The sequence below is a fragment of the Lachnellula hyalina genome (assembly GCF_007821495.1).
Source record: "Lachnellula hyalina strain CBS 185.66 chromosome Unknown contig00256, whole genome shotgun sequence".
NCBI lineage: Eukaryota > Fungi > Ascomycota > Leotiomycetes > Helotiales > Lachnaceae > Lachnellula > Lachnellula hyalina.
This window is the reverse complement of record NW_022157370.1, coordinates 16,853-30,349: the sequence shown is the minus strand read 5'-3', so window position 1 is coordinate 30,349 and position 13,497 is coordinate 16,853. Positions and strand designations below refer to the sequence as shown.

The window sequence follows — 13,497 nt, the reverse complement described above, 5'->3', positions numbered from 1 at the left end:
TAGTAGACATCAGACCAAAACATAAAGAGGGAACCCTCCCGGCCTCCACGGCAGTGGCCCCCGGATGGCCAGCGGAGCGTCACCCGATGGCGAGGGCTTCTTGTGTTGTTGTAAAAGGGATGAGGCGAATTGCTTAATTTCGAGCTTGTTGAAGATAAAAAGAAGAAGAAGGATACGGCTGCTGGGTAGAGGGGAAACTATTTCATGGTGGGATAGGGAACTGGCAGGGGATAATCTGATGACATTTCTTCTCCTTTGATATCTCTATAAGATCCTAAACGCATGTCTTCAGCCGTCTACGCAAAAGAAGAGACCTCTCAGTGGACAGAAATAGGGTGGCACCAATTTATAATGTGCCAGGTAGCGTGGGACTTTGAAAGTCGACCAGTTTGGTAGGTAGTATATAAGACCTGGGCTACTAACTTTCCCGAGGGGTTAGACAACAACATACATGATACATCGGTCGGGACATAGGCTCATATCTAAGTGTAGTCCACCCTATAAACTTTCTAGTGAGTATCTTAAGAACCCCAGCTTATAAACCGTTATCTCCTATAGTGTTTTACGACCATTACAATAAGCAGAAAAAGCTTCGCGGTGGACAAGAAAGCAGCACCGATTTATAATATGCCAGGTGGAGTGGGACATTGAAATCGATGAGAATGAGTGCCGCTTTTTGTGTCTGGCAAAAGGAAGGTTTATAATTGGAGGTCATTTTATAGGAAAGGCCTTAAAACACCATAGGGGTGATAACCCCCTATAAACTGTACTCTTTACTCCTTTCAAAATTATATAAACCCGGGGGCTTATGAGACTAGCCCTAGGAGAACTAAGAGCTACCCAGGCTATGGGCGTATAGACTGGCGGGGGAAGGGAGCGGGTGGGCTTATAAGGTATATCCCAAAATACGGTAGCACGGGGAAGCACAATATAGAATTGAGTGGTTTATACTTAGCAGCCCGTTTATGGGAAGCCGTAAACACTCATAGAAACTAATAATCATCCTTGAACGCCGAACCTAAACCCAAACCCAGACGCTAATCATGACAATAACCCCAGAATCAAAAGCAAAGAATACTCAATTTCTCTTCCTGAGAACCCTCGAACCCGTAGTAGTAGGCGCTGGCTTGCTAGCCTGCACCTTCTTACTCGCCGCTCCTCCCATTCCCCTAATCGTACCCATAACCGTTCTCTTGGCCGGTTCCTTCTTCGCTGCAACTGGCTTTCTTACAATCGTACCATTACTAGCATCGCTCGAATCACTGATCGTACTCGCTCTTCCCCTTGCAACTCTTGGAGCTGGTGCTGGTGCTGGCGCTACAGTTCTCTTGCCCCGTCCTACACCAGTAGTCTTTGCTGGTTCTGCAGGCTTTCGTGTAGCTGCTCGAGTCGACTTGGCTTTCTCTACCATGTTGGTGAGCATTCCCGCCGCCCCTCCTGCTGGTGTTGGTGCTACTGGTTTAAAAGGTGATATTGGACGTGCTAGGTTAGATTTTGCTGGCGATGCTCGCACTGGAGAACGTGGAAAGGTGCGCGAGTTGGCGGATCGTGGCGATAGGACTTGGGATTGTAGTTTCGCTTTGGATGTTGTACGTACAGGTGGAGCTGGTGGTCCGCGGGGTCGTTTCTTTGGGTTCTCAATATCTTCATTCTCCTTGTCGACAGAGTATATTTCGTTACTGAGAATGTTAGTAGATATAGAGAATAGAAACGCGTTTGAAGTCTCACCTATGACGCTTCTTAGGCTTCTGTGGTGAAGAACTCGCGCGAGATTGTTCTTGGATTTGTTTCATTTTCGCTGGTGAGTTTCTCTCGGCGCGTTGCGGACTCTTACTCGCAGTTTTTGTAGCAGCTTCGCTGTATTTCTCCAACAACTCCCCCATATTTGCGCGTCGAAGAGCGGTAGGGATCCGATTAACTCGAATTTCAATACGCGAACGCAATCCCTGTGATTGAAGCATATACTGGGCACGAAGCTTTCTCGCGCGTTCCGTAACTAAAGATAGAAAATTAGCACAGTTCATGGGGTATCTCCTGGAAGAAATCTCACTCTCGAGTTGCAAGTTATCGATCAATGCCTGCTTCTGGCCCAACGTAATACCCATTCTCGCCTTCTTAATGGGGCTTCTCTGCGACGGAGGGGTCTTCATCGGACTGCGCGTTTTTGTAGGTACCATCTGAGGGGGCGCTGGGAAGCTTTGCATGTCTACAGAGCTTCCTGATGATTCAGTCGACTTGCGCGCGGTCTTCTTTGATCGCGTCGGTGCCATGGTGTGATCTGATGTAACTGCTGGCAATGGTTGATATTGCGTTGCTAGTTGCAGAATCGCTAGTTCGTATTCCTCGGTGGTAAGTGAAGTTGTTCTGTTCCTACTGCGGACATGAATCTCGAAAGTAAACAAACGCGTAGTTAAAGTCGCCGCTTCTCATTGTCTACGCTAGTCCCAATAAAGGTCAAGAGCTACAGGGATCCTGCACGACAAGGTACGCGCAGACATAGCTACCTGAGCCTGAACTTGAACCTGAACATCAAAGTGCATCCAACCCCAAAACTTCCACCACAACTCTACACTTCTTCCCAAACCTCACGACCTCCGAACATACCCATACCCCGCAGATCTCAAGCCCTCAGAAAGAGGCAACACACGCAAGATGGGTCTCGAAGCAGTAATGGTAGTGGTAGACAACAGCGAAAGCAGTCGAAACGGAGACTACACACCCACCAGATTCGAAGCACAGTCCGACGCCGTCTCCCTAATCTTCTCCGCCATCACCCAAGGCAACCCCGAATCCTCCGTCGGACTGATGAGCATGGGTGGAAAGGGCCCAGAGGTGTTGGTCACGCTGACAACAGACCATGGGAAGATATTGGAGGGTTTACATCGTACCAAGTCGAAGATTAGAGGGGATAGTCATTTGGCTACGGGAATTCAAATTGCTGGTGTATGTTCTTTTCCCATTTTGTAGCTCTTGATGCTGATGGTCTAAATAGCTTGCACTTAAACACCGACAAAATAAGTCACAACGCCAACGGGTTATTGTCTTTACCTGCAGTCCGATTCCAGAAGATGACAAGACTCTTATCAAGCTGGCCAAGAAGATGAAGAAGGGAGGTGTGGCTATCGATTTTGTAGCCTTTGGCGAGCTCGACGACGACACAACCAAGAAGTTAACCGCATTCAACGAGAACGTCAAAAGTGGTGACGGATCACATCTAGCCATCATCCCCCCCGGACCGGGACTCCTCAGCGACCAACTCGTTACAAGCCCTATACTAAATGGCGATGGGTCAAGCGCAGGTGCAGGAATGGGTGGAGGAGCAGAAGGTGGCGAGGGCGGCAGCTTTGAATTCGGCATTGATCCCAGCGTGGACCCCGAGTTGGCTCTTGCGCTACGCATGAGTATGGAAGAGGAGAAGGCGAGAGTGGAGAAGCAGGGCAAGGAGAAGGCGGATGAGGATGCTAAGGCTGCATTACCGCAGATAAAGGAGGAAGAGGTGAAGGAGGGAGAGGAGGATGCACAACCGTTGTTGAATAAGGATGGGGAGGCGAGTGGGAGTGGGGATAAGGACGCCAAGAAGGATGATGCGGATAAAATGGATCTGGCGTAGGCAGATGTGTTAGTGATATAGCATTGCTGACGGCGTTGGGATGTATCAATAGATTCCCCATGAATGGAGCTTATGAAAGGCATCTATGTTGGGTATTTTGGTCCCATTATATGCCTTGCCTGAACTCCCATTTAAACTCCACTGATATGCAAAGAGCTCTTGATTTGCTCCCATAGTCCATCCATTCCATACTCCAGACGTATTCACGTAGCATTATCATTACTTCCATCCACATCCTGTCCACTACTCTCCCTTTTCCATTCCCCCTTATAGCATAATCACATTCTCCTCCTCCCTCACTCACCGCGAATTAAGTACCCTCATCTCCCGCACCAACCTCCTCTCCCACCCCTCACTCCTAATTGGCATCTCCAGACTATAGAACGGATTCTTCATCACATAATCAGCATAGAGCTCATATATCCTCGCCACGATCTTATCCGTGTTCGGCTGGAAAGGCTCCGTGAACAAGAGGAACTTGGTGCCGGTGAGCGTTTGAAAGCATTGCAGGCGGAAGTGTTCGGTTTCCAGGACTTCGATACCAGAGGGGGCTTCGTTAGGGGGTTGGAGCGGGTTGAGGCGGGTGGTTATGGCGTGGACTCTAGGGTGAGAGGGTTAGAATGGGGTGAGGTTGAAGGGTGGGTGTGGGGGAGAGGAGGGGGAGGTAGGTACCCGTGAAATGTACCGGCTAGGACGAGGTAGTCGTTTACAGAGAGCTTGTTGAGACCTTCGGTGAAGTCGCGCTGGTAAACTAGACCGCCTGCTTTGTTGATTATAATGAGTGCGTAGACGACCCTATATTCAATCAGTTGTGCACTCTTCGTCCTTCTCATTCAAGTCAAGGCAGTGAAACATACATAGTTGCGGCTTATCTGCAGTCGAAAAGGAGGTTTGGAGGATGTAGAAGCTGCACATATATCCGTACAAGCTCTATTTCATGCAGGAAGGGTGATTTGATGGGGAATAGAGGTGGTGTTGCGATTGGCGCATTGCTTGTTGCGAGGCAGGCTACTAGGTTGAATTGGAGTTTCCCCGGATTGTTTCGTTCACAAGCCAAAAGAATTTCTGGAAGCGATTTGGAGCTTTCTGCACGCGACAGACGCTCCCCACCAACAATCTTCCTTCTACTCCCTCCCCCCTTCTCCGTTCCTCTCAACCTCCCCCCATTCCTTTCCCAGCTCCTCCGAATATAACTACGAGCTACATCCCCTTTCCACCGTCGCCTCTACCTCCTCCACCTCACCTCCCATCTCGCGAACCAGTCAATCGCTCATTCAGTCACAATGACAACCCCCCAACACGCAGCAACCTCACGCTCCCGCGAAGCGCCCCAGGGCGACGAAGAAGCCAGCTCGGAACTCCGCCTCGGCGAATTCCAAAACGTAGACGCGCTGACACACTCGGAAGCGGCGCTGGTTATAAACGCGCTGGTTGCGAAGCGGAGGGTCGATCGCAAGAATGTAAATGAGACTGAGTATGTTATTTTTCGCACCGCACCGCACTGTACTGCATTGGGTGGTTTATTTTGGGGGGCATGTACAATTCGACGACAGCATGGATGCAGCTCTACACGGGGATTGATTGTTCTATAAACCTACATACATACAGATACAAAGAAGGAAGGAAAAAAGCAATGGGCGGAAGGAAATTAATGCCGGTTGGTTGATTGTGGAGGCTGAGGCTTATTCGTGTCTCTGGATCTGGGTTTTAGATATCGTGAGACTTTGGCTACCAAGAAAGAACCCGCGCTGACAAGACCCCAAACACGCAGGATCCTGCAAAAGACAACCGATTACCTAGAGCACTTTGCACGGTTCAGACGGAAGGAGAATGTTGAGGCTGTGGAGCGATTATTGACGGCGCATAAGGAGCTTGCGAAGTTCGAGAGGGCCCAACTTGGTATGTCTCTCGCTCTCGCTCTCGCTTTCGGGAAGAGATTTATATTTAGAGGTGATTGGCGGTTACGAGAGCTTCTATCAGTTGTGTTTTCTTGCGGCCTGTTCTCTTGGAGGAAATTAAATTTCGAGAAAGGCTAATTCATATAGGCTCACTCTGCTGTGACACGGCCGAGGAAGCAAAGACGCTGATCCCGAGTCTCACTGATAAGATCACCGATGATGACCTGCAAGAGTTGCTGGATGAGATAACCAAGTTGATGGGATATGGGAGTTAGGATCTTCTTCCCTGTGACAGCGTGGCAAGAAGGTGATGAGGTGAGGTGAGATGCAGTCAGATGCATGCTTGGGGCCAAAAGTCAATTTGGTAATTTGAGTTTGAGTTTGAGAGGCGTTGGTTGCATGGGATGGCTGGTTAAAGAAGCATTGCAAGGCGTGAAATTTGGGGGGAATGGGCATATTCTATGTTCATTGGCGTTTATACCATTTTTCATCTATAGAAATCAAAACACCAAATATAGATTGCAGTCAGGAGGGTGCGTGACTTGACGAGTTTGCGTGAAGTTGTCCTTGTTGTGCTTGTGAAGATGTACCGGTACTACCCAGAGTAGATTTCTCAAGCAAAACAAAGCAGTTTCATTGACTATGGAGAGAAGGTCATTTGAGACGTCAAGTGTTATTTAAATATATATTTATTGAATGTTTATTGATTTTTCTATTTATTTCATGTTTGTTTGTCAAGATGTACAACTCAGCCATGCCCAGTACTCCTAGGAATCCATCCATCCCAATCCTGAAAATGCCCATTCCCATACCAAGAACACCAACCCAACACCATTCGCTATGCTACAGATTAGATTTAGATAAGATTTCCATGGAAGCAGGAAGTAGGGTATATCCTCCTCAAACAACCAAAACAACACAAAACAGGCTTAATAGATAGCTCAACGAAGAGCCCAATCCTCCCTCTCAACCCAACTCTCACGATACACCTGACTCAACGGCGTCTCCGGCGCCATATCAGTCGGACTCGGACTCAGATTCTGATTCCAATTCCAAGCCCCCGCTCCCCCCTGCTGCGGCGGCTTCAACTCACTCCACCGCTGGATCTCATGCTCGATATTCATTGGCGGCGTGCCATTCTCGCCCAGCGGCTCGTCCCCCTGCAGCTCGGCCCGCTTCTTGCTGGGCGCAATCCCCAGCTCGATCTCCCGCTGTCGCTGCTTGCGCGCCCTCTCGCTGCCGTTGCTGTTGCTGGGCCCGATGCCGGACAGGTTGCCTGCTGAGTACGACGCCCAGGATAGGACGTGGTCTTCGCGGATCTTGTCTAGGTGTGGGGCCTCGAGCTGGATATGGTCTTCGCGCAAGTTCATGTTTGCTGAGAGGCGTGGTGCTTCAGGTTCTGGTTCAGGTTCTCGTTCTGGTGTTGGGGGCGTGATCTCGGGTGTTGGGGGCATGATCTCTGGCGTTGATGGGGGAGAAGAAGCAGGAGCAGGAGCAGTAGCAGAAGAGTTCTCGACTAATTTGCTCTTTCCGAATCGTTGAATTGGTAGGCATGATGCTGTGGCCGTGACGGGTGTTTCGATTTCCGGGCTCGTTGGGGTATCAACGCCGAGGCCAATAGGGATGGTGTAGGTGCTGAGCCCCGTTTTAGCGCTGTTGTCGCGCTGCATATCGCGGTGGCCTGGCCGGAAGGATTGATGGTTGTCTCGGGAGTTGAAGCGGAAGAGGAGGCTGCTATCACGTTTTGGGGGCGAGGCCGCTGGAGGCACTTCTGCAGGTAGCTCGGTACGGGAGGGCTTCCCCCGCGAATTGCGAATTTTGCTGAAGAAAGTAAATCCTTCTGGTGGGGGTATTATTTCTTGTTGGAGGTTGGACGGCTTCTTGCGCAAAGCCCCCAGGGGCTGTGGTGGTGAACGGGCCGAGCGGAAGGCGGGGTGTTGGGAGAGGTTGTGAAGATGGTAAGCGGGATGTTGTTGTTGTTGGGGTGAGTGGATTGGTGTTATTGGTGTCGTTGGTGTTGTAGGTGTGATCGGTGATGGCAAGTATGGGGAGAAATTTGCATACCCAGGTGTTTGGCCTGGTAGTGGGTGATAGGCTGGATGCTCGTCGTCTGGTGGTGGCTCAAGGCCAACTTTTTCATCTCGAGGGGAAAGCGGCTCATCTTCTTCATATCTTGAAGCAATATCCATAGAACTATCTCTTCTGCTGCTAAATACTGTTGCTGTGCCGGTAAGTGGCGCTTTTTGGTATCCTGTTCTTCTGTTAGTCCAGCATCGAGGAAGAACAACAACTTTTCATACCACCATATGAACCCAAGGCTTCCCCGCCACGAGCCTGGTCATCATCGTTGCTCTGCCTTCTCAAGTCATATTCCTTTTCGAATGCCGTGTCCTGGTTGAACTCCTGTTGCTTCTTCTTTTGTTGCCTCCTCTTCAAAAAGAACCATGCCAAAACTGATAATATCGCCAACCCAACTATCGAACAGACAACCCCAGCAATGATTGGTGTACTTGATCCTTTATGAGCTGTTGAACTGGATACAGGTGTTGGTACAGCTGTGGATGTCGGAGATGCTGATGCGGCTACGTTTGCGAGAGCCGTAGCTTGTGCTGGTGTTGTTGTGGCAGGATCAATTACTGTCGTCTTGGCAGCAACTCCTTCTGTCGATAAAGTAATCGTGACAGTGGGTGCATTTGTTGTATCATCTGGACATCCAGGTAGATCACAGACGTTCGAAGCGGTACAGCAACCATTAAACCCATTGCTCGAACATGTATAATAGGTCATGCCCGGTTGACATGTTGCCCTCTCGAATAGCTGACCTAGAAACATCTTGTCTCTATCAACCTTAATCCGTAGGACCCCGAAGGAAGACGAAAGTTTGAAAACTGAATAGCAACAAGATTGAAGGATAGGCAAGAGGAACAGGCTCCATGTATAGCCGGGTGTCTGTGTCAAATAGGAAGATGGATTGATGGACAGGCATAAAGATCGGCCTGGACTAAGTGATAGGCAGAACGTGGGAATCCAACACAGCGGAACGACGTGAATATGATCGCCGACTCGAGTGCAGTAGGGAAGGAGTGTAGATGTACTACTACTACAGCTACTTTTCTACCGGGATGTATAGACATGGATTAACTGACGAAGGCTGGTCAACGAACGGCTGGTCTATCCCTCCCGATCGCTAGTCTTTCGTTCGATTAGCCACAAAGGACTGCAACCGGGAGGCGATAGAGGTAGGGGCCAAGGACCAAGATAGGGGGTCCTACTTTTGGGGTGAAGAAAGCATGCACACTACTTAGCACTGCCTCGTGGTTGGAGCAAGTATCTGCTGCAAAAGAGAATTGTTGCGGTTGGGAGGTGTGTAGGAAACTGTGGGTTGTTCTGCAGCAAGCAGCCCATCGTCCCTGCAGGTACTGTACGAACTTGTAAGCTTGAACGAAGTGAGAAGTGGGAGAAACGGGGAATCTAGTAGGGTAGGGTAGGGGTGGGGTGGGTGACAAGGGGTAAAGTGACTACAGTACTAATAAGCGAGCGTTGTTTTTCACTGTTTTCAGGGGGGAGAAGGCTCCCCTAGGCGACAATCAGCTAGGCTCGGTAGCCAGGGGTGGAGAGTTCCATCACTGTGGCTTCAGTGATCACAGCGCCCAGGACGCCATCGACTTGTTCCGTAGTGTAGTGTACGGCGTCAGGGCGTACAGGTAAACGGTTGTGGACTTGTTGCACTGTACTACACCACACTACGGTGTTACTTCATACCTGCGCCTCCCAATAATCCTTCACACAGCCAAACCACCACCACCTCGCCGGTTGGCTGATGCGATACGAGGGTGAACTGCTCACTCGCCCAAAGCAAGCTCGCGAATGTTTTACGAATAGCAGCCAAGTCATGTTCAGGCTTCTGATTAGCACTCTCCCCATTGTCAGTACAATAATGGTATCCTATGCGGATGCAAGTTCCGCATATCAAATTGCATCGTTGCGGTGTAATATCCGGGGAATATTAATTACATTCAGCATGTCAGCCAGCTCCACGTCAATCAGCATATTAATCAGTGGCCGATACTGTGTGTCAACCCTTTTACTAAGGACCCATAAAAGATACTTATTAGATACCGGCATCTTATCAATCCTACGATGTCGTGCGATCGCGATCGCACTGCAATTATACTCCGTGCAGTATGTATTCCGTAAGTATCGCTGCTGCTTGTGAAGTACTATTTTTAACTCATACAGACATCTACGGTACCATGTTGCGGCAAGCGGCGAGATGACATGGTATCCACATGGCGACCAAGGACTGGTGTCTAGATACAGGCAAGATGCGCAGTAGGTACCCTGCTAGAATGCGAGCTGATCACTAGTCAGCATGTTAAGCCTCGTGCAAGTTACGAGGTTCTCGATGGTTAGTAAATTTCCAAATAAAGCACAGCGCTAGGTACGAAGTATTTCCGTCCGTACGAGCTGCTACCTACAGAGGTACTAGTGTAAACCAGATGAGGAATTTCCAGCCTCAAGTGCCGGCCATGCCTAGTGCACATATTCTTGCGATAATCAGATGATAAATATATAGACCAGTCGGTTACTCCCATCTGATTCCTTCCTGTGAAGCCTTTTCCCGTTTTTAAGGCCTTTATCAGCTCCCTCCTGGGTTCCTCGGCGATTACGACTTACAATTGCCTCAAATTCCCAGGTCGTACGAGATTACGGACTATTCATTCCGAGTTCAGCCTCAGGGGTAATTCAGCCAAGATTACGAGTAATATGCTCCGATTCGAGTTCATTTCATTGCTCAAATACGCCGTATCATTTCATTTGCCCTCGTTCGTTTCGAGTATGCTTTGGTACTACCACGTGTAACCCACGAGCTCTCTTTCGAGATACTAAGGGTGTTCATCGTATGCGGGGTAACTAAGCCGTTCTAAAGGATTGCATGATTACATCCTGCGGTCCTTGAAAATGCAAATCGCTCCTCAAAGTTTAGAAGCACCTGCATACCACGAGATTACCTTACCAGAGATCTCCGTATAGTCACATCACATTTTACAAGCAATATGTATGTCCCTTGAAAACACAGAAACACCTGCATGCTGCAAGCAATCAAACTTCCTAAACACCTTCCGCATACAGCACACCGCGATACCTCATCTTTCCCTCATCAAGCTTGTTGAGACTTTCCACCACACCCTATTTGGTCACAGGAAAATGCTCAATCATAGGCTCGATTCCATGTAAACCTGCGAAGTCCAACATCCTCTGATAAACAATCTTCGGTGATGTAGTACATCCAATAAGCATCCATCCGCTAAGCATGAACTGCATGTGAGGAAGGACAAGCTTCGTCTTGAAATCCGTGGTAGTGAGTGGGTAGATGCTCGCCCTCGGAGCCAAAATGGACTTGTACTGATCCCAGTCTGGCATCTGGTTCGTTGTAACCAGCAGATGGTCGACTTTCCTTGGGACTTTCACATCGCTCACTCCTTTCGTAGCTACGAAATGGTGCGCACCGAGTTTCAAAGCCTCATCTTTCTTCGTCTCCGTTCCACTAAGCGCGACGACTTCACAGCCGAGCTTGTTCGCAAACTGAACAGCCAAGTGGCCAAGTGCCATATCATAGGTGCGGTAGTGTTCGTCTGTGCCGCAGACGCCGGAGTGTGTGATTTTGATATAGACTTGATCTCTGGTAAGTGGGAGGTGCTTTCGACAATGTCTTCTGAGGAAGAACCCTTGAAGATTTTAAAGTCGTAGGAAGTCATGTTTGCTTTAGACTTCGGTGTACGGTGCAATTGATTCGGAGGCATGATTTTTGACAGCAATGAATATTGGCGTGAATGTTGATTTCCGACTATACTAGTCCTTGTCGTTTATTACTAATTACCTAGGCATAACCGTGTTACCTTCAGCCTTACACAAGTAGACCTGAGGCCGCCCACCGCTTACTCCCCCCGATCGGTAAGCAATAGGGCGTCGATGTTCAACCCTATGCAAAGGCTGCAACATAAGTCTTGCATTTTTTAATTAGAAGTAGATTAGCCATTTCGTTATACCTTATCTGGAATTCCAACGCCCAAGAAATCCAAAATCCTCGTCAGAGCTTGTTCATCACCAGCCTCTGTCTATCAACTTAGCATTAACCTACCTATCTGTCCAACTGGCCTAAAATCAACCAGATAGCAATTATCCGTTTTGCTATTAATCAGAACATTCTCTAGTTTCCTATCACCCCACACCACGCCAATCCTATATAGCAACTTAAGGTTACGCCGAATCTGCTCCGCTTATTTTCTCCTCCGCTCGGTAGCGATCTTTTTATTGTTCTGAGACCTCCCTAAAGTTGTTATATGCGGAACATACTCTTCCAAAATTATAATAACCTCCTTATCACTATCGTTAACAATAAAGCCGATTAATCTAGGTGCTCTAATAGAATAGGCGTGTTTAGAATCCGTATTTTTCTTTAAACACCCGTATTTACGCTGCACCGGCTGAATATGAGTAGGCGCTAGCACCTTGCAGCACATATCCTGCCTATTAGCAGAGACTTTCGTGATATATCTACGCTACATGTCTCTGCGCACCTGCTAGATTTCGGGATGGAAAGCAAAATTTGAAAATTACGTTGCTTGTACTAGCCCTATGTAGACCACCTCTGGAACTTGCTTGCATCTGGTATGTTTAGCGCCTCTCTTCTTTGATTTTCATCTTCCGACGGACTAAGATCAAACACATCTATATGCTCAATCTCCCAGCCGAGGGGCCTATCCCGATAGTTTATACTCTAAAAAAGTACTATGAAAGACATAATTGCAGTACGTATAAACAGTGGGGGAAATGCTGAATTTGGAAACAGCCCCTACGATAGTACGATAAAGGATGCGAGGCATTTCAAGTGGCTCCATTTTCCGGTATTCAAAGCTGGGAAATGCTAAAGAGTTTGCAAATAGGCCTGACCAATAGACTAGAAGATAAGGAGCTGTGATACATTCGGAACGAACACGCCCTTTAATAAAGGAAGCTTTTAGGGTCTGAAGCGAGAGAATACTAAGAATATTTCAAACAAAGTGGCTTGCTATAAGAAGGACAAGGGAAAATAGGAATTGTGCCTATTTCGCTCTTGCTAGTATAGAGTTGCAGTATATGAAAATTCCAGCTCCGATGATCCTTTAAGAAGGTAAGTGGCTTTCCGCGGAAGTCTTTATGTGAGCTCCTATGCGCAGTATACACCAAAGATTGCAGAAGGTTAGGCAGATTCCATGCGAGTAAATTATCTTAAGCCGATTCAATTACCATTTGAAACATCGGCACGTTGTGTTTGTGTTGTAAACGCGGGTGAGCGAAGACTATTACCAACATTGAATTATGTCGGTGGAAGCACATTCGTTGGTGATGCAAAAACTTGCAAAGCCTGCCTCATTAAGGTGTGAAGGCACATGTGACGAATCCTTCAGCCTTGCATTAGGGGCCAACGAGGCTTTCCAGTCGTGCCGTCTCTATTCTCGGCGTTCTATTAGTGTAGAACTTGAGGTTTACCGGTAGAGCAACGTTCGTTGTGAACTAGTTGGGGGGTGGTGATGGCAATGGTGGCCAAGGCGCATGCGGGGTGGCGAGGCTGTGGTTTCCGGGTTTGCAACTTGGTATGGAAGATACGAAGTATACTGCGTATACAAAGGATACTTTTATCGAGCGCAATAGCCCCCTGTCGTTCCATTTTGGAGAAGGCTGAGGTCAGAAGTCAGTGTGCTTCCGACACGGTGGAGGTGCTAAAGATAGACGCTCCCTAGCGCCCACGAGGACTGAACGAGAGCCCCACATGCGGGCCAACGTCTGAGAAATAGGCCAGCTCTTCTCCAGTCTAGGTCAGCAATCGTCGATATGGCATCGTGCTCGACGACTTCCCAACTTCAAGATGGCCCTCCCTTGGTACGGACTAGGGGTTTGTTCAACATTCGTCGATCTCCAGTGTGAAATAACGACCGCGTGCGGATC

At 48.5% G+C, this 13,497-nt stretch overlaps 4 protein-coding genes across 4 annotated transcripts; 1 reads left to right on the top strand and 3 right to left on the bottom strand.

Annotated features, from left to right (window-relative positions):
• Positions 1-1,078: 1,078 nt before the first annotated feature.
• LHYA1_G008864 (uncharacterized protein) lies at positions 1,079-2,270 on the bottom strand (the record flags this gene model as incomplete). Its single annotated transcript, XM_031153781.1, has 3 exons — positions 1,079-1,679; positions 1,729-1,996; positions 2,051-2,270. 3 exons carry the CDS (start codon positions 2,268-2,270, stop codon positions 1,079-1,081), a joined length of 1,089 nt encoding a protein of 362 aa, XP_031001333.1.
• Positions 2,271-2,535: 265 nt separating this feature from the next.
• Positions 2,536-3,610, top strand: RPN10 (26S proteasome non-ATPase regulatory subunit 4-like protein; the record flags this gene model as incomplete). The annotated part of the gene is made up of 2 exons (XM_031153780.1): positions 2,536-2,943; positions 2,993-3,610. Coding segments are annotated over 2 exons (1,026 nt in total), but the record flags the coding sequence as incomplete, so codon positions are not given.
• Positions 3,611-3,910: 300 nt separating this feature from the next.
• trs23 (Transport protein particle subunit) lies at positions 3,911-4,443 on the bottom strand (the record flags this gene model as incomplete). The annotated part of the gene is made up of 2 exons (XM_031153779.1): positions 3,911-4,211; positions 4,283-4,443. 2 exons carry the CDS (start codon positions 4,441-4,443, stop codon positions 3,911-3,913), a joined length of 462 nt encoding a protein of 153 aa, XP_031001326.1.
• Positions 4,444-10,698: 6,255 nt separating this feature from the next.
• Positions 10,699-11,267, bottom strand: adhA_0 (putative formaldehyde dehydrogenase; the record flags this gene model as incomplete). The annotated part of the gene is made up of 2 exons (XM_031153778.1): positions 10,699-11,183; positions 11,237-11,267. 2 exons carry the CDS (start codon positions 11,265-11,267, stop codon positions 10,699-10,701), a joined length of 516 nt encoding a protein of 171 aa, XP_031001329.1.
• Positions 11,268-13,497: the final 2,230 nt, after the last annotated feature.